The sequence below is a fragment of the Rhagoletis zephyria genome, unplaced genomic scaffold, assembly GCF_001687245.7.
Source record: "Rhagoletis zephyria isolate East Lansing unplaced genomic scaffold, Rhagoletis_zephyria_1.1 Rzeph_scaffold_00494, whole genome shotgun sequence".
Lineage (NCBI taxonomy): Eukaryota > Metazoa > Arthropoda > Insecta > Diptera > Tephritidae > Rhagoletis > Rhagoletis zephyria.
Window position 1 is genome coordinate 130,433 of NW_016157578.1, and position 21,287 is coordinate 151,719.

Consider the following 21,287-nt stretch of genomic DNA (forward strand, 5'->3'; position numbering starts at 1 on the left):
TTACAAACTATTGTCTTCTTAAAATCTTTTCTCCTAGCACTAAAATGGTAATCAATATGTATGCCCGTTACCTAATTCCCTTAATTTAATTTTTTAAACAGGTGGCACCCCTCCAGTGAAGTTAAGAGACAAAGCTTTTAAACCCGCTTCGATCGATAACCATTTTGTAATAATTGGTTTAACTTCCAAAATAATTTCAACTTAATTTTTTAAAAGGTGGCAACTCTTTTCGAAAAAGTGAAACCACCTTGCGCATCTACAGCCCGCGCACTTTAATTTGACACCTAACGTTTGAAAATCGAGCGCACGGTGCAGATCTTTTATGCGGAACAAAAAATGCTTTCGCGGATTTACGGTTGCCAGACGTACTGATTTTATCAGTACAGTACTGATTTTTCAACTCTTGTACTGATTTTATTCCTTCCTTCAATCAGTACGCTAATGTCCTGATTTTTTCAAATTTGTACTGATTTGTACTGATTTTTCAATTCGGACCCATGAAATTTGTAATAGAGTTCTTCCCACCGAGCTTGTATTTTGTTTGTGTAATATTATTTTACACAAACAAAATACTTTACGATTTGCTTAAGATTTTTACATAACGTTGCAACTTTCTTAAAATTTACTGTAAAAAGAAGAAAATAATTTAACTATAGTTGACTTGTTTTCGGTAATGTTTGATATGCGCAAGAAATTAATATAAAAGAGCATATTGCGGGTCATTATTTACCAGAGGGCTGACATTTTTTGTCGAGTGTTGTTAGATAACTCAAAAAAAAACTTTCAGTTTAAAAACAACAAATTTGCCTACAACTTACAATTCGTTTTTCTCAATTTACTGATTCAATTTAGATACTCTTTTTGGCGGATTCTTAGTCTTTCAAAGTTTTTGCGCAGTTGAAAAAATAATTTAAGCCATGAGGAAATACGGATGCAGTCCTTAAATAGAGGTCTCTTTCCACAGTTTGAATAAATATGTAATTTTGTTTTTTCAATACCACGTTCAAACGAAGCACCTGAGAGGAACTAATTTAAATATAAAGTTTGCTTCCTGGAGAAAAGAGAGAAACCTACTTCTAATTAAAATTTTAGAAAGTGAACTTCAAATTAAAAGTAATATTAAAATATGTATAATGTTTAGAGTTCTTTGAATAATTAAACACTGAAAGTGGAAATGATATCATTATTGCTATTAAATGTCATGTATATAAAATAATTTATTGGCTCCTGTAATATTATAAACGTATCTCGTACTACATGTTAATGTGTATACTCATATTAAAATGAATAACATTTTTATTTTTTATGAACATTTTATTTATAAACGGGTAAGGCCCCGAATTTACCAAGATTAATATTTTTCAATGATATTCGGGCAGCGCCGAGTTTTTTAGTCGAAAAGTGCGCTGTGTAAATTTTGTTGCAATATTCCAAATAGTTTGTTTTTAATCAACAATTGAAAATTTTTGCAGTGTGTTGGAAATTTTTATTTTTCTTTGAAAGTAAGAACGAAAAAATTTTTTTGGGTGCAGAGTTAAAAAACATTAAACTATACAATGGAATTATTTGCGGTACAAATTTTTTTTTGCTTTTCTTGGTAAATAATAGTATAATCTTTGTAAATTCGGGGCCCACTTGAGGAAGCCTTACCCATACCAAGATATTAATAAAAACAATTACTCTAGTGTTTTAAAGTATTATCTGCTACTTACGTTCATAATTCTGCTTGGAATAAAAGTGTACTGAAAAGTACTGATTTTTATTGCATGAAAAATTCTAATGTACTGATTTCGCGCCAAAAAATCTGGCAACCCTACGCGGATTATATATATAGATTTGAAGTTAATTTTTTAAAAGGTGGCAACTCTTTTCGAAAAAGTTAAACCTTATTTCACACCTAAAGTCAGAGCCCTTTGATTTGACACCTCACTTTTGAAAATCGAACGAAAGGTGTGGGTCTGATGGCATTGATTATTAAATTATTTCAATGCAATTTTTTATCAGGTGGCAACTCTTTACGAAAAAGTAAAACTTTATTGCACATCTACAGACCAAGCGCTTTAATTTGANGAACTGGACATATAAATGGCACAACCTGAAAAAGAGGGAAAATCGAGTTAGAACTGTGTTTATATCTAGTTTTTTTCTATACAAACATTTCAATCGTTAATATTTTGTACTGTATCCTTTATTTTTAATGACTGCTTCACATTTGCGATTCATACTCTCCACGAGTTTTTCACACTTGATTTTAGGTATGGCATACCAAGCTTCCTGAACGGCAGACCAAAGATCGTCCAAATTTTTATAATTTTTTTTGCAATTTCAATCTTGACTTCATTCCATAGGTTTTCAATGGGATTTAAGTCAGGACTCTGGGCTGGCCAATCTAAAACATCGATCTTCTCTGCACTAAACCAATTCTCGACTAGTTTGGAGGAGTGTTTTGGGTCATTGTCCTGCATAAATTTCCATTTAATTGGCATGCTATCGAAGGCATATGGTTCCATATGGTGTTTCAAAATGTCGAAAGTACTGAAACTTGTCCATTTTTCCTTTTATCCGTACGAGCGGCCCTATGCCATGCCAAGAAAATGCACCCCAAACCATAATGTTTCCGCCCCCGTGTTTTAGTCTTCTGGGTGAACCTTGGATTATATTCTTGGCATATGGGGCGATGAACAAATATTCTTTCATCTGGTCCTATCCTGTTGATCTTCGTTTCGTCACTCCACAGCACGTTTTTCCAAAAATTTAGGCCTTTTTCTTAATGGGCTTTGGCGAAGTTCAATCGCTTTGAAATGTTTTTTTTTTTTTGTTTGACAGCAGTGGCTTCTTCCTGGAAATGCGCCCAAACAAGTTTGCTTCATTTAACCGTCTTCTGACAAGCCTGGAGGATATTTTTGTGCTCAACTGGTTGATATCCGATGCTATCTGTCGGGATGACTTGAATGGATCATTTTTTACCATTCGTACTATAGCAGCATCCGTACGCGCATCTGTCTTTCGAGATCTGGGCTTCCGAATTTTGCCGTTGACCAATACATCGGGGTTCTCCACACATGAATTAATTGCATTGTATACTTTTTTGCGAGAAATATTCAAGATTTTAGCAATTTCTGCCACTTTCTGCCCTCCTTCATGCATTCTCCATATGATTCGTCTCTCTTCAATTGTAGTATGTTTTCCTGATCCTATTTTCTATTACTTTTTTCCTCAAAACACTTTTAATACAGAAAAATTTTCCAACTTTGAAAATATCGTGCACTTCTTTTGAAAGTTTCGCGGGTACTGCGTATGCCAAGTAGTTTGTGCCATTTATGTGTCCACTCAAAATTAGCACTGTTTACACAAAATTGATAACGGTAAACAACAAGCAAAACCTAACGGGATATTTGAGCGCCGCACATTTGAGAGCTATTGCGGCACCAAGTTGGATGCAAAAATTTCACATTATGATCAACTTTCAGTTGAAAAATTTTAACATTTTGTTCAAATCTAATTTTGTGCCATTTATGTGTCCATAGCTGTATAATACTTAAATACTCCATATCAGTAGAATAAATTAATTACACATATTTTATTTAACATTTTCATAATTTTATACAAATATACAAATTCGCCAAAAAAAAGCGTCACAAGGGAACACTTAATTGGTTTGACAGCACTTGCAGCAAAAATTAAAATTGCTAGTGCAGCACGAGCAAGTTGAAATTATTGCAGTTACACCTTGCAATTTTTATTTCCGAAAGTGATTTCTGCAAATCTGCAAAAAGGACTTTCTGGCTGTTTACACGGAAAGAAGACTCTCGATTTCGCATTTTGACAGCGAAACGCGTAGAAGAAGCGCTTGCATTGCCACGTTTAACCGCACCTTTACACTTGCCCGAACTGCGGTAAAATCTAAGATTTACCAACCCATGTTTATAAGTCTTAATATTTACTATAAACTCTAAGCTTTACCAATATACGCGCATTTACGGTAACAGATGTAACGTGCTCGATCTTTTTGTTGTTGTAGCGGCTACAACAACCCCGCCCAGATCGGGAGGCTCGGCATGGAAAAAAATCCTTTCCATCCGGCCGGGTTGCTCTGGATCCAATCCACTCAGACAGCTTGAAACACCAATCCCCGAAGCACCGTCCTCCTACCCTATCAAACAGTGCTGCTCTGGATCTAGTTCATTCAGACAGCGTGTATAACATCGGAAATCCTCATCGAACCGAACCAACAATATGAGAAGTGAGGGTGCACATTGGAAACTAGTCCTTTCCAACTGCCCAAACAACTGAAGTTACAATAAGAGAAGTAAAGGTGCTGATTGGAAACTAGCGCTTTCCAACTGCCCTAACAACTGAAGCAGCAATGTGAGAAGAGAGGTGCAGATTGGAAACTAGTGCTTTCCAACTGCCCTAACAACTGAAGAAACAATAGGGGTATTCTCCAAATCTTGCAAAGCCATTGCACGTAGCACGGATTGCACGGATTGCATAAATTGCAAACACACAACAAGAAAATTCATGGGAAACAACATTTCCTATCGCTGCAAAATATGCAACGTCGAAACCCATGTATATATTTTGCAAAATAGCATAGCAAGATAATAGCGACCCTGTGCTAGTTGTTTTGTTGTTGGAATTGCTACATATTTCTCTCATTCCTCTCATCTCGCTCACTTAATTTTTTTTTGCTGTCTCTTGTTATTGTATTTGATACATAATTTCGCTGCTTGCTCCCCATGCATGCTACCACTTTGCAATGGGGTGTTCTCGTACTCTTCGAAATTTGGAATAGTATTTTTGCATTTCGTGCAATCCGTGCATCGTGCAAGACTTCGAGAATACCCCTACTGTGAGAAGTGAAGGTGCAGATTGGAAACTAGTCCTTTCGAACAGCCCTAACAACTGAAGCAATAATATGAGAAGGGAAGGTGCAGATTGGAAACTAGTGCTTTCCAACTGCCCTAACAATTGTGGCATTAATATGAGAAGGGAAGGTGCAGATTGGAAACTAGTGCTTTCCAACTGCCCTAACAATTGTGGCAATAATATGAGAAGGGATGGTGCAGATTGAAAACTAGTCCTTTCCAACTGCCCTAACAATATGGCCTGGAACTTGTTTCTTCAGACCACTTGCCTAATTTGCCTGCTCTGCCGTATGATTGGGAACTGCAATTACGTTTTCTGGGAATTTCCGACCTTGTACTCGATTATTCAAATAAATTGAAGTGGAAGGTCGGAACTTTTTGGAGGGAGCAATTGCATATTTTTATTCATGCGGCCTAATATAAACATATGTAATATAATATATATAGTTATTGTATAAATAATTTGCAATAAGAACATTAACATTCATATACATATGTACGAATATCATAGTTGTATTATTAGGTCGTAAGACTGTAACAAATAAATAAATAAAATAAATAAAATATCTCAGTCGTTGTCGTCAAGTTGCACTAATGGCAGCCCTAGGAAGCGTGCAGCTTCTATTGGGTTGGTCCACAAGGACAAAGCCGTTAGGGTCGTCGGGTTTTCCGGGCATGCGAAGAGATGTTTCGAGTCATGTGGGGTCTCTCCGCATGCCGGACACTCATTTGGCACATCCTCATTCAATCTACTCAGGTAGGAGTTTAACCTGCTGCAGTAGCCAGAGCGGAGTTGGGCTATTGTCGTTCGTGTCTCCCGACGCAGATGAAGCTCCGTCTCGTCTATGTCCGGGGGCGGTATGGACTTCGGTGTAGTAAAATTTAATGTGGCGTGCTGGCCAACTAAACAGCTCTAACTAAATAAACTTCAGTAGAAACAACTTCAGTAAAAACAAGCTGTTCAATTACCAGGATGAAAATAAAATATATATTAAGATGAGCAGATGTCAATCGGCACTAGCAAAAACGGTCAATTTCATTTGATTTCTAAGAAAATATAAGAGTTTGTTTGTTTATCAACGATAACCCGAAAACTTGTAATAGGATTTCCTGAATTTACCCAACTCAAAATAAATCTATTTTTATTACGACGCGCACATGCGTTCTACTTAAAAAACTTAATACAACTAGAAATGTCACTATTTTGTTGGGTGGAATCGGCGTTCGCTCGTTCAACAAAAGGGGTTTATAGCGTCATCTAGCCTTGAGTACTGGAGCTTTTGTTTAATCGATTATATTTGTCAGTAGGCAGAGGGTTAGGCACGGTGCACATTAGAGCAAAGCGATGAAAACTGGGCCGTGCGATACTGCTGCGACATACACCCCTATTGCGAGTGTCGACTAGTAGTATATAAACGACAATTTGTGGATTATCCATGGTATTTTGAATGTCGTTTTCACGTTCAACAAACAGTTGTAGAAGGATGAGCGCCTGGAAACTATTCACATTCGCTCATTGAGCGCAAAATCAAAATTTACAATACCATGGAAAGTCGATAATCAAATAATAATCGTTTATCTACTACCAGTCGACACTCGCAATAGGGGGGATAATATCGCTTGCGTATCGGCCGAGCGACACGGTTTGCTATCACACCGCATATGGTATCGCGTGTCGTATGGCTCTAATGTGCACTGCGCGTATGTCGATGTCGCTTTCATATCGTATCGCGCATCGTAACGCGTATCGTATTGCATATCGTATCGCTCTAATGTGCACCGAGCCTTAAGGAGCTCGCTGGTATGCATAAGTCAAAAAATAATATTTTTGAGTTGTCTCTCTTTAGATCTAGGTGCGCAATGTCTTCTTTTTCAAAATTTTCTGAATCATTCAGAACACTAAAGCATGTAGCTGTAACGCAACTTTGGCAAACATTTGCTAAGCTTATAAACTCTTTTATATAGAATTTTTCACTGTTATGAGAAAAGGTCATTCGATACTAATTTTTTTTTAGTTAGATTAAAATATATTGATTATTAAAATTTAAATTATTATTCATTAATAGGGGAAGGATTTTATAGAAGTTGCCTTTTTCTGTTAAAAATTGCCACGATTCCAATTATTCACATTTCGACGGCTGAGTGGAAGATCGACCTATCTCGGCAGCCGGTTCGAAAAAGCCCTATCTGAGAAAAATTTTCAAGAACGCCGTATCTCAGAATTTGATTGTCCTATATCAGAATTCGGTTCAAAAACGCCCTATCTCAGCTGCCGCTCTCAGCAAAACGCTCTATATCAACATATTTTCAACATATTTTCAGTTGAGATAGGGCGTTTTTGAAGCAAATTCCGAGATAGGGCGTTCTTCAGCCAAATTCTTAAGTAGGGTGTTTACGAACCAACTGCCGAGATAGGTCGATCTTCTACTTAGCCGCCGATTTAATGTTGCCTTTTTCATGATATTGCCCTTTTTTGCCTTTTTTACCTTTAGTTAAGTGACTATAGCCTATTTATAATTTTTCAAAAATTGTGACGTGAATTAAAAAATAAATAATATAAAAAAAACTTTTTAATATACAACGCTTTTATAAATGGACTAAAAAGTAGAAAATAATATTTCTCAGTCCCATAGAATTTGTTTTGATAACTTTTGATTTTGAAATTTTAGCAAAAGTCATTATAAACAATCTATGAAATTGAAAATGAAAAGCGTGGGGCGCATGCAATACACTTGAATTGATATGAAAAGTAATATATGTATGTATGTATGTGGGTATATGAATAACGACCGCTTAAAATCGATTTCAAAGTTCTACTTTCGCTGTAGAAATTTTAGGTCTACGTTATGTAGTTTGACTATTGTCAATTAAATCGAATGCTTTGTATTGCATGCGCTCCACGTTTTTCATTTTCAATTTCATAGATTGTTTATAATGACTTTTGCTAAAATTTCAAAATCAAAAGTTATCAAAACAAATTCTATGGGACTGAGAAGTATTATTTTCTACTTTTTAGTCCATTTATAAAAGCGTTGTATATTAAAAAGTTTTTTTTATATTATTTATTTTCTACTTTTTAGTCCTGTCTGAATAAAATTTTGCAATAGATATTAAAATAATTCAACGATATTAATAGAAAGGTGCACACACATGCATTTACATATGTATGTACATACAAACGAGCACCAATTAATTTTATTTAAAGAAATGGCGTGTCGTCTATTTCCGCTGTAGCAAACGTAGTACATAGGGCGACATCTAGATGTCATCTACCTCGCCCTATTCACTACAGATGTCGGCCTATGCACTATGCTTTTTTATAGGAACTTTTCAAAGCAAAGGTTTTATGGTGTCGGACACACAACATTGAAAGTTTCTGGACACACAACATTGCAAGTTGATAAAAGCGTTGTAATAATTAGTATATAAAACTGGTGTTGGAGACTATAAAAGACGTTGATAAAGCACGTTGATAATTTGGGGACCACTTTCGAGATTCACCTTGTGATTCAATGTTACTACAGTTATATAGAAAGGTTTTGTGAGTTAAAACGCAAACGACGAATCAATCCAATATTCAAAGTACAAATTTTTGGTATTATGAAACTAGTTACATTAAAATAAACACTTCTAAAATAAATGTGCCTTTTTGTCTATTTTTGTTTTTAGCGACTTTTGTCTTCCTTTTTTTTGTTTTTTTGTGATTTTCAGTGATTTTTCCTGTTTATTTGTTATGTTACTTTATAGTTGTTTTTATCAATATAAAAACTATACATACATAGTGCTTAGAGATCGCACGAGATGGTTAATTATGTATCTGGTTATCAATCAGACTTTAAATACCTTTGCATGAGTTTTAATTTGATCCAACTTTTGTCGTAAATCCGTAATTACGGCATTCTGGCTGTTATCAGTTTCTAAAGAGTACCTCCGTTCAGAGTTATTTTCATTTCGATGGCCTTCTTGGTCTAACGGAGCCGATGGTGAAGAAACATTTGTACCTTCGTCGTCAATAGACTGCTTACTGTTGTTCAAAAGAGAGCCGCGTTTTTCACTCTCGATATCACTTACATCACTTAATTCCTCATGACTGATGTTTGTCCCGCTGTTACGGAAATTTGAATTAGGGCTATTGCTTCCACTGCTGTTAGAAGATGAACTTGAATGTCTCGAACTACGTTGAGACTTTGGAGCCCGAGGTGACGGAGTACGACTTCGACTTCCTATTGTAATAAATATTGTAAAACAAATTCATAAATAAATATATTGCAAAATGCAGTTCTACAAAAAAAATTTAAAAGCATAGCTGAAATACATATATTTTGTGAAGAAATTAGTCTTATGGCGTATTCATTTCTACAAAAAATGTTGCCGTTTCATTGCCCGCTCCTTAGCGTTTGTTCAAAGAGAGCAACATTTTTTGGTTGAAACGAAAACGCCATTAACTGTTTAACAGTACAGCTTTGATGCATCGAAATGCTACAACGAGTTCAAATTTTAAAGTTTTTAACAAAAAATTATTTACCACTCATTTATTTATTTATTTATTACTTGCAATCAATTTCAAACCCGGTTTAAAATAAGATTTCCAGGTAAACAAAAAGATCAGAATAATAGCTATTATATACTATACATAGTATAATAATAATAATAGATTGACCCTTACACAGATGTATGTTAGTGTTTGACCGAGCTTCTCCTCCGATTTGTAGCGTGCGTGTGAGAAGCGGTTTTTCATGGCAGAAATACACTTGGAGGTTTTGATATTGCCTGCCGAGGGGCGACCGCTATTAGAAAAAACTTTTTCGTTTATTTTATTTTTTGATGTTGGTCGGAAACAGGGCTTGAACAGAGGCCCTGCGGAATGGTAGCGCGCACTGCTAACCATAGCGGTTGCTAATTGTTAGTTTTTAAAAAAAATTTAAATCTTCTTTGTACATTTGCAATCATATTTGTTGCGTTTACCGTTANTCCATGCGGTTGCTAATTGTTAGTTTTTAAAAAAATTTTAAATCTTCTTTGTACATTTGCAATCATATTTGTTGCGTTTACCGTTATGTACAAACATTAGTTGATTTACTGAAATATAATAACTGTTAAAAACGAGCCATTCTCTTGGGGTGTTCGAACCAGTCATATGATATTAAGTAATCATTCGCAATTTCCTTGTACGTGAAATAAAGTTTTACGACCGGTTGGGGTAAGGTTTAACCCCTTACTGCCAAACCAGAATGGTGATGCTGTGGTATGTAGCAAGAGCTGTCAAAAGTTAAAATATTCTAAATGCTCTAAACTGCCCACAATATGTAGCTGTGGTTATGGTGTATTATTTCTGATGTAGCTGATGTAGCTAGCGAAATAGCTTGTGGCTGTGGTACTACATTCTGTTTAGCCAGTTAACCCCCCTTCGCCGATACTGAATTCTATAAACTGTCAGTTTTCACAAAATTTATTTTAAATTGCCATGAAAATTGTGTTGCTAGCTTCATGTTGCCAACATATTGCTAGCTTTTTCACAGCGTGAACAGAATATGTACTACTTTAGGCTAGTATTCTGTTCACAGCCGTGAAATTTTTTCAGCAACACATATCGTCCCGTTTCTGCCTTAACCACGTATCTACAATTATTACCACTTATAACAGCAACTTAAGCGTCACACTATTTGAAAATAAAACAAAGACCTTCCCCGCAAACCTATTCTGAGCGTTCAGAATATATGAGTCCGAAAGGAGTCCTAGGCAGGTAAGAAATATGAGTTTGAAAAACAAAAAATTTTTTACTCTTATATGAATCTTTTAGGGCTCATATATGATCCAAGTTATGAGCTAGCACCTTGTGGCAATATAAAAACAATAAAGATTCGAAATTTATATCTATACTTGTTTATACAGAAATTGAAAATAATTAGAAAACAAAAAATTAACAAAATTTAGCTGCAGCTGCTATGAAATTCATGTTGAAATGTGTATATGCACGTAAGTATGTATGTATGTTATTTGAAATAAATTTTTGCTGAATTCCTTTGCAAATATAGTGCGTTAAATAAGACCCAAAGAACAACCTAAAATAAGAGTCCGAATGTAGTAATTTATGAGGCCGATAAGAGCCTCAAAAAGAGTCGGAAATGATTCAGGCCAAAAATTGTTTTAAAAGAGTCCAAAATGAGCCATATATGAGGTCAATAAGAGTCCAATATGACTCATATCGAGGCTCATTTGATGTATGAATTTAAGCTTATATAAGTCGACCTTCGGAGGAAGGGAAACACCCTCATATCGAACTCTTAAATGAGCTCATTATGAGTGTAAAGGCTCCAAAATAGGACTCCTTAAAGACTCATTTATGACTCCAAATGTTTGCTGGGTTATGTGGGTGCTCCCTAGTGTTAGTAGAACCAGAAATATTAAATAAAACATGCGTTTATTGTATCCTAGGGCAAGAAAATTAGCTTTGTTTCTTTCACTCTCTAGAATAACTCTATTGCAGATACGAGGTCAACGCAGAGACGGGACGATATTTTTTTCATATGAAATTTTGACACATCAAATAGTAAAGTATAAACATAATCAAAAGAAAAAACAATTTCAAATCAAACTTATTTGTGTAAATCAGGGGCGTCTGTTGTAGAAGATTTTGGAGGGAGTTTTAATATATCTTATTTTATTACATTTCTTACAGCCGCACTCAGAAACAGGCTGACTTCCAAAACGTCAATTGCTTTGCATACGTACAAAGTATAATGTCCCATAACTCCGAGCTACAAACTGTTGATAATGTATACTTTTCCAAAACGCATTCGAAAAGTTATCGAAACGCATCGCTAGAGCAATCAGCGCATCAGTAACAAAGTTGATGCTTCGTTTGCTTTTGGTTACCATTGGTGTTTTAAAAATGTAAAATTCAGAAAAATTGTTCATTGCTAAATTGAATATTTAAAATATGCAATGTATAAGGTTGCAATGTGTCGCAACTCTGCATATACAAACAGTTTGAATACCGCAGTATAACAGTCTCCAAACATTGTATTGGGACGTTTTGGAAGTCAGCCACATTCATTAAATTAGCTCGAATGGGCACTTAACTAATGATCGTTAAATATGTTAAGTAATGTTTCCTCTCAGAGTTAAAAGATAAGGGCTCAGGAAGTTTAAGTATGGCCCAAGTTGCGGCCCTTCTTTTTGTGGCATCACTCACTTTTTTCGTTGAGTTTGGAATCAAATATAAAAATAAGTATTTATATCATTTTGCGCACACTACGTAAACAGTCACATTGGCCTAGGGAGTAGAGCACTGGCGTACCATTCGAGAGATCCAAGTTGGAGCCCTACTACAGAAAACTTTCTTTTTCCTTTTTTTGTTTATTATTTTATTGTTTTGTTAAATTTTTAGAAATTTTTATTTAATTTGGTTTTTTAATTTTTTTTTTTGGAAATTTTATTGTTTTTAAAAGAAAACTAATTTTTTTTATTTAATTTAATTTTTAGAAACTGCAAACAGACAAACAAAACAACTAACAGGCCAATTCTGGTATCTGCCTTTCATCTCACCACAGTCTTTCGAAAGACAAAAGTCTATATTGCGACAAGAATCTTTAAAGCTCTTTTCTGTATTTCGAATGACTAATTGAAAGATCAACTAAAAACTAAAAATCTATTTAAGAAAAGCAAAAAATCAATTAAACAAGTTCCTAAATATTGAATGAAATAAAAAAATATTTATTTTTTAAACAATAAAACTTGAAAATTAAATGAAAAAAAATTAATTTAGAAAAGAAAAAAGTATTCCGTTATCGAGGATTGAACTCGGATCTCTCGAATGGCACGCCAGTGCTCTGCTTACTGCGCGATTGCGACGGTTACAGCAACGTTAGCGAAATTGAAATTGAAAACAAACCAAACAACAAATTTTATAATCTTTCGTTAAAAAGTTAAGTAATGGTTTTTCTTTACTTAACTTTAATGTTCATTAAATGCTGTTAATGAATTATTAACTGACCCTGAGGGAATTTTTTAAAATCGTTACTGAGGAACACGTTATGTAATCATTAAATGACTCTGAGTGCGGCTGTTAGGTTTTCTACATTGTGTAAAGTTCAGAGAATGAAGTAAAATTTTCTTTTTGCACAATTACGATGTTTGATTTCTCTGTTAAAAAATGGAACTAAACAAGTCTCCAGGTTGCTCGCGCATTTCATTTACTTCAAGAAGAAGATTATTTGCAACATCAATGCAGTTCTACACAGAGCAAAGACTACCTAATATAATAGCTAGCTAATGGTTTTATTGAATAAGACAATTAATATGGCAACAATAAGGAATCTGTTGTTAGCTTCACCTCCGATTCGTGGCGTGCGCCTTGATGCTGTCACACAAAGGGGAGGGACCGACAGTTTTAAGTTTTGAATGGCAGAAATACTTTTTTGTTTATTTTATTTTTTGATGTTGGTCGGAAACTGGACTTGAACACATGCCCTGCGGAACGGTTTTTGATAATTTTTAGATCTTTTTCCTTTGCAATCATATTTGTGGCATATACCCTTAAGTACAAACATTAGTTCAATTACTAAAATATTTATCAAACTCTTGGAGTGTTCGAACCAGTCAAATGATATCAAGCAGGGCCGCAAAGCAACAAAAATTAAGTACAGTTTAATGTTTTGTTTTTTATTCACTTTATTTCAAGGATTGGAAAATTACAATGGGCATACAAGTGTTGCTTGATATTCTCAAAGAATGGAGTTCTGCGCTTGTCGTTTTAATTTTTTTAAATATTCGTTATTCTCCATTTGAGCTAAATTATTAACCGACTTCCAAAAAAGGAGGAGGTTATCAGTTCGTCGGAATCTTTTTTTTTTTTTTTTTTTATGTATGTTACCGCATAACTTTGCACCACGTCAACCGATTTCAATAATTCTTTTTGCAACGGAAAGGTAGTGTCTCAGGGGTGGTCCCATACTAATTTGGTTTAGATCCGATCATTGGATCATGAAATATATATATATATATATATTTTTTTTAAGTCGGTTTTTTTTTTTTGCTAAAAATTACTTGTTTTAATCTCTTCAATAATACCATTGCCTTCCCGTAGAGACGAACCATTGATTTTAAATTTTTGTATACAAGCAGAAATGCAATTGAAGTTACGGATTTATGAAAACCAAATTTTTTATGTTATTATTTGTAAACCTTTCTTTAGTTCAACGGTTAAAAAAAGAGCCCAAGAAATGGTCAAGAAAAATTTACTGCGCCGTATTTTCTTAAGCAATACGAAGATCTTAAGAAATTTGCACCGCTTTCTACTATGGTTTGCTAAAGTTTGTTTGTGGAGAGTACAAGGCACCCTTGTTTTCAACAGAAATATATGACCGTTCCATTATTTCGTAAGGAAAAGTGAGACGGCAGGCTGTAAAATATCATAGGTATGTCAAAACTCCTTGGACATTACTATTCACACACATGAAATAATAGCAATTTATATCTTGACCATTTACTTAAAAGGTCCGTACTTTGCTTTATACATTGAAATAAGAAAAATAAGCCTGATCGTTAAAATTAAGCTTGGAGACCCTGAATAAGCAAAATAAGCAATTCCAAGCAAAAGCTTAAACCTTTCGGCTCTGATAAGTAATCATCCGCAATTTTCTTGTACGTGAAATAAAGTTTTACTGTCGGTTTGGGTAAGGTTTAACCCGTAACCTCCCTTTGTGTTCGCCGCTACTGAATTCTATAAGCTGTCAGTTTTCGCAAAATTTAAAATGTACGTGTGTATTTCAAATTGCTATGGAAATTGTGCTGCTAGCAGCTAGCTTCATGTTGCAAGCTTTTTCACAGCGTGAATAGAATACTACTTTGCTGAGGAAATGGTGGGGAATTTCACACTATTTCTCAGAAAGAATTTTCATATGCAATTTGACAGCTTTTTCACGTGAAACAGGAACAAAATACTATGCTTTTGCTGAGGAAATGTTGTGGAATTTCACACTTATTTCACAGAAAGAAATTTTATATGCAATTTCACAGCGTTTTCACGTGAAACAGGAACAGAATACTACATTTTATAAAAAAATGTTAAGGCAAATTTTCAAATAAGATTGTGTCAAATCTTTTTCTTGCTCTTATTACTACACCTGGTATAATTTCACCATGCGCTAAACGTACATTATCTCCCTTTGATTCCTGAATCCAAACACATTGCGCAGATAGATTACTGCCAAAATAGAAGTACTAAAAATATATGAATAACTCAAACTTTCACGACTGAAAGTTAAAATTTCGAAATTTATCTTAAAATCAGATTTCTTATAACTTTTGTTTTGTACCATTTAAAACTCATATGATAAGTTAAATTTCTTTAAAATTTACAAGACCAATTTTCGTAGTTTATTAATGGTCAATGGAGAGAACAATTCGTCAGGATTGTAACAGTGTAATTTTAAAGTTTTTCGGGCAAGTACTGAATATTTTATTATACATATGTACATATATTGAAGCAAAGCATATTTTAAGGTCACGTTCATCACAAAATACACAATATTATTTTTTGAAGGAAAATGCTTCTTGCACAGTGTAAAAAAGCTGATGAAAGTAACGCTATGACATAGGCAATATGTGCGAATTGCTTTTAAGTCACATGTGTCACATCTGTCAAAATTCAAAGTTAGACAAGTTTTAACAAACTCGGCCAAGGACTGCTACGATTACTTATCTGCTAATCTGAAATGTATCATATATCTGTTTGTGAGCATCATAAAGAGATATTGCTCGAGCGATAAGAAAACTTAGCTATGCTGCCAGAGATACAAAAAAGCCATTAATTCACTCGTTAGCGTAAAAACAGTATTTTATACAGTTTGACTCCTAACAGCCTCACGAAAAGTGTAGTACTATTTAAAAATAAGGTACTTTAAAATTACGTCTACTCAGACAGGGGAGATGAAGAGTACGAGCAAGGATAATCCGTCTTTAGATGCCAGAATCTTTATTAATTCATGCTCAACTTGTCACACCCAAAGTCAATTTGGAACATACATATAATCTATAATTTCAAATAGAGGTAAGCAATTTCGGCGTAAATGTTGAAAATGTTTAATTAACTATACAATAAATTGTTTAAAACCATAAGCAGAAGACATAATTAGCGGTAAAACTCTGATAAAATGAGTAGCTAATTTAGTTTGCGTACTCGTCACACCCGTCACATTGACATATACAGTCAGTCAATAAAGTTTAGGTACAGCGAGTTTTTTGCAATACGGACAACTATTTCTTAAATATTTTATTTTTCGCTAATTTTTTATAAAAATATGGTTCATTTGACAGAACCTTAAAAATCAGAGTTCCAAATCTTGTGAAAATTTTAAGAAAATTCTGCAAATTTTCATTAAAATGTTGCACCCTTTAATTAGACTGTTTAAAAAAATCAGTATGCAGTGTTTTAGCCCATTCAATTTTAATACAATAAAGTGCAGGTCTGCGGTAGCTAGGACTTACCAATAATTTTTGGCAATTTTTTTTGTTGAAAGTATCGCTCATTTTCGTTTGTCGCAAACGTCAAACTGTGAGGTTGAACTTATATTGCGCTCTGCTTTGCCTTTCTATTTGCAAAGTTTTTTGTGCTAATTTTGAGTTATAGTTGAGATAAAAAGTGCCAATGAGCATCTTGGTGTGCAAAGAAATAAAGCTAAGTGAATGTTATTGTGTTTTATATTAAATTTAATTAGATGTCACTAGCATACATCTAATTTTGCCGAGTCATTTTTGTTGTAATTTCTTTGTAACTGCAATCGTTTTTGTTTTTGCTAGGGCTGTGCGATTAATTGATTACTCAAAATTTTAATTATTTATAAGTAATTAATTAATTATAAGTAATTAATTAATCATAATATCTCAATTATTCGATTAATTGGAAATTATGATTACTCAAAACTTTAGTTACTCGAGTAATCAAGATTTTTGATTACCCAAAAAAAAAAATATTTGAGTAATTTGCTTTATGATTAATCAACATTTCGAGTAAAATGAGTAATCAACATTTCAACTCTTTACATATGTATAAAGTAGTTAAAAGTTCCTTGATACTTTGAAAACAACGTTTCTGTTTTCAAAAATTACAACGAAAATTTTTTTTCATATACAGAATGTAAAAAAGAAAATAAACATTTTCCAAAGCAAACTCTTTTAACGAGCAAAATTATTTTTTTTGAGTAATCAAATTTCAAGTAACTCGATTAATCATCGTTTTGAGTAATCAAAATCTTGATTACTCGAGTAATTGATTAACCGAATAATTGATAAACCAACTTGCTCGAGTAATCGAATAATCGCACAGCCCTAGTTTTTGCACATTTGTTTTGCTCTTTTTGTTTACCTGCTTTAGTAATTCTTGTCACAGCTGTTTGCGTTGCGTTTATTAAGTGTCATAACCAGGGTTAGAATTTTAAGGCATTTGCCTATTTTGTCTGCTTGGTCGTATCTGTAAACAAATTAAAGAATCACACGTTTTATGTATTCCTTAATTAAACATTAAAATTTTAATTTTGCCTTTTTTGAACGCTTTTTTCTGCCTTTTCTGCATGTTTTGCCTTTTTAATAATTATCACATTATACTTTTATGTTGTACAACACTGGAATTCGTTCCTTCAGGACATGGTGAATTCATAAAAGGCGGCGTTACCGGCGAAATTAGATTTTCGTACTGTGTCATTATGTGTTCATTTACGTTTGTATTGTTCTTATTGCCATTGTGGGTATAATTTGTTAGTGTAGTTTTTTGCTTTTGTGCTGCCACTACCACCTTATATGAATACGCCTTTAGTGGTGAGTTTCTTGTCAATTAGGTTCAAAATTTTGAAATTCGTGCCCGTATTTTGTTTGAAATCAAATATTTGCGAATATTTAATATGCCTAACGCCGCTTGTTATAATTCCGTGAAAATCCACGGCTATATAGAAGAATTGGGGGAAAACATACTTTTGACTGATGTGGAATAAAAGTAAATCACGACAAAATAACACCATAACCTATTCAATCTTATCTTAATGCTTCATATATTCATACATAGTACTATATATTCGTCGTTCCCACGACAGTCGGGTCTACGTAACCGGAACGACCCAGATTTATATCTGGCCAAGGACTGTCACTCCAGCAACACTCCCCAAAAAGTCTTTGGGGAGTTTGTATGCTGTTACAACAACAACAACCATAACCTATTACTTAATTGTTAAATAACGCCGAATCGAACGAGCTTTGGAATGGAGTTTAGTATCTGTAGATGTGGAGATGGGCATTAGTTCCTTCAAATCATACCTCGCTATAATCGCATAAGGCTATTGCCTGAAAATTTTAAAATGCACTTAGTGGCATTGTGCTACTATGATAGCACAGCCGAGTAATCATAGTCAATTTATGTACAGTGGTCGAAAAAAATATAACCAAATATTTTTCTTTATCCCAATCACGAAAAATAATTTGTTACAAATTTTCAATAGAAGATCGCTGACTACAAAAAACGACGACTCCAATTTATTTTTGTACCAATAGTCCAATATAAAAAAGTACAAATTTGTACAAATGAACAAATCGAGTGACAGTGCTTTAAATCGTTGTGCAATATTAAAAAAACCAACAAATTTTCGTAAAAATTTAGAGCTTTATTAATTAGATATTCTAGAAAGATTCTGAGTATGAGAGCACAATCTACAAAAACACAAACAAAGAGAAAATAATGAAGTTTACAAAATGTGATATAAATGCAAACTAAAGGTTGAGGATGGGACGTTACTCTTTTTTCCGTTGAAAAAATGATTTTTTAAAGCGATATTGTTGTATTTTAGTAAAAAATTTAGTGCTTAAAGAGGGGCAAATCAGATTTCTCAAATAAATATGAAAAGAAAGATGAAATAAGAAGATGTTGTGCTATGCCTTTTTTGACGCAAAAATGAGAGAATTCGAGTTGCATGCATTTTTTGCGATTTTGACTATTTCTCGGATTCGCCCATATGTAATACTTTTATATTGGCAGTAAGCTATTTCAATGTGTAAAAATTTCGAAATCAAAACGAGACAGTCTAGTACCGTTTTTGTGTATCTATTATGTACGTGAGTACTGTTTTTGTGCATGTATTGTGTACGTGTGTATTTATAAATGAACGTGTACGTGTTTATTTATATATCTTTACTGTAATGTTTTCGGACGGTACTAGCTGTTACTGCCAATATAGGAGTATTACATATATGATTTTTTATATAAAAAATAACCAAAATTAAATAACAACAAAAATAGTATGTTAAAACTTGGCAAGTGGTTCGGCTATTATTTTTTTACTACTGTATGTATTTTTTTATATATTCAATTGCACATGCCAATTGCATGCCAATCTATGTATATAACAAAATTAAAAAATAAATGGATTTTTTTGCCTTTTTTGAAAGCTCTCAAGTTTTTAGTGCCTTAAAATCCTAACCTTGGTCATAACACAGTGATACTCGAACTGTTCGCTACATATATTTTAAAGCTAAATACATCAGCTCCTAAACTGTTATTTTGTTTGCCTTTTTATTAACATAACGTCACTAGACACGAATAAAGGCGGTAGCTCAAAAGTTGACCGCGAAAAAAGACGCATAAAAAAATCAGCGAAGAAAGGCGTCTAAACCTAGTCGACGGCGAAGAAAGACGCGTTAACCAATTTTGACAGTGAAGAAAGACGCGTAAAGTTATTTTCACGGTCAACTATGTTTGCGGGTGTAATTGTTTGTACATTCCCAAAAAAGTTTTGGGGAATAATGCTTGAAGTGGCATTCCTTGGCTATGTATAAATCTATGTTTACGCGGTTTTCTTCGCCGTCAACTAGGTTTACGCGTTTTTTTCTCCGAAGTTTTTTTTTGTTTTTGTCAGTGCGTCCTTTTTCACCGTCAAAACAATGGCGCGCCTTTATTCGTGTCTAGTGACGATAAGTGTTCATTAAATTTTCCAATATGAAGTGTGATCTTGATAACTGTCCTGTTAAAAGCGATTCTGAACGCTACTTATCGTTCGTGCTGGCTTTGTAATGGTATTTGCCATCTGAGATGTGCTGGTCTTGCTGAAAGTGCAGGTCAACCGAAGCTGATCTATTTAAGTTATTTAAGCAAATCAGAAATGGTTTTACAGAAATAGGAAGAGAATTGTCAGTACTGACCGAGAAATTTAAGCATTATGAAAATGTGTTTAAATCTTTTATACGATGTTTCCACGATTCGTAATTCGCTCTCTAAGTAATTCGCTAAGTAATTCGTGAATTACCCTGCATCAGAAACACACATTCGTAATTCGTTTGGCAGCTCTACTTCTTGTTTTTGTTCTTCGCTATTTATTTTTTTTGTGAACTGCAAATATCGAAGATGGAGCAAACATTTAAGTCATTATAAAATATTTTAATTTATATAGAGAATATTTATTAATAAATTTTCCAGGAGCTAGAAAAGGTGCCAGCAAATGGAACACGGCCGTGAAAACTTCCGATATATTTCCGATAAATTTTAGAGAAGGCACCGGTTCGTTCGTCATTCGCATGGCAATTCGATCTGAATTACCTACAAATGAGGTAATTCGCTCTCAAAGTTTTGTATGGCGAATTACATAATTCGAAGGGTAATTGGATGGCGAATGACGAATGGGAGAGCGAATGACGAATGGGAGAGCGAATGACGAATGGGAGAGCGATTTACGAACGAGAGAGTGAATTACGAATCGTGGAAACGTCGTATTAAATGCTTAGATACCTTCAAAATGTGTTAAGGATAACTGTGCGCCTAAACGTAAGCGTGTTCATAGTCCATCTAATGAAATTATTATCGTCCCACGTCAGAACAATCTTCCGACTGACTTAATTAATCTTTCTTCTCCATGTCCTCCAACATCAGAATCCTCATCCTCAAAAGAGCGTGTAACGAAATCTGCTTATAATAGTAACGAGTCTGAAGTATCTTCGCCTCCCCCCATTGAAGTGGTGGCATAGTCTTCTAAGCCTCCACCGCCTTCCCTACCCTCAATTACTAACGCAGTAACTCAACCCCTTCCTCCGGTACTCGAGTCTGATACAAGGAAACTGGTTGTGGTTCTACCAAAGAAATCGATCTTTGTATCTAGATGTTCGAGAGACACTTCCGAAGACGATATAAAGTTTTACATCTCGTTCAAAATTAAAACTTTGGACGTAAGCATCAGAAAATTTAATTTTAAATACGAAAGAAATATTGCTTAATTTAAAAATGACGAAAATTTTGATGCGCTGCTTAGTAGTTCTTTTTGGCCCCGGAGCTTTCGTTTGTGAATTCGAATATAGGCCCAAAAAAGATAATAACTTCGCTGATATTCCCCGTAATAACACTGAATCAAAAAATTAATTATTAAGTCTGCTTTAAGTAAGCTTATT

General features: G+C 34.1%; 1 protein-coding gene across 3 annotated transcripts in view; it reads right to left on the reverse strand.

The window, feature by feature from the left end:
- Positions 1–21,287, reverse strand: part of LOC108359953 (zinc finger CCCH domain-containing protein 18) — a 193,546-nt gene that overhangs the window by 115,340 nt on the left and 56,919 nt on the right. For all 3 annotated transcript variants that reach the window (XM_017612044.1, XM_017612043.1, XM_017612042.1), the window contains one exon: positions 8,712–9,091. In XM_017612044.1, coding sequence (XP_017467533.1) covers positions 8,712–9,091 — 380 coding nt within the window. The remainder of the gene's footprint in view (positions 1–8,711; positions 9,092–21,287) is intronic.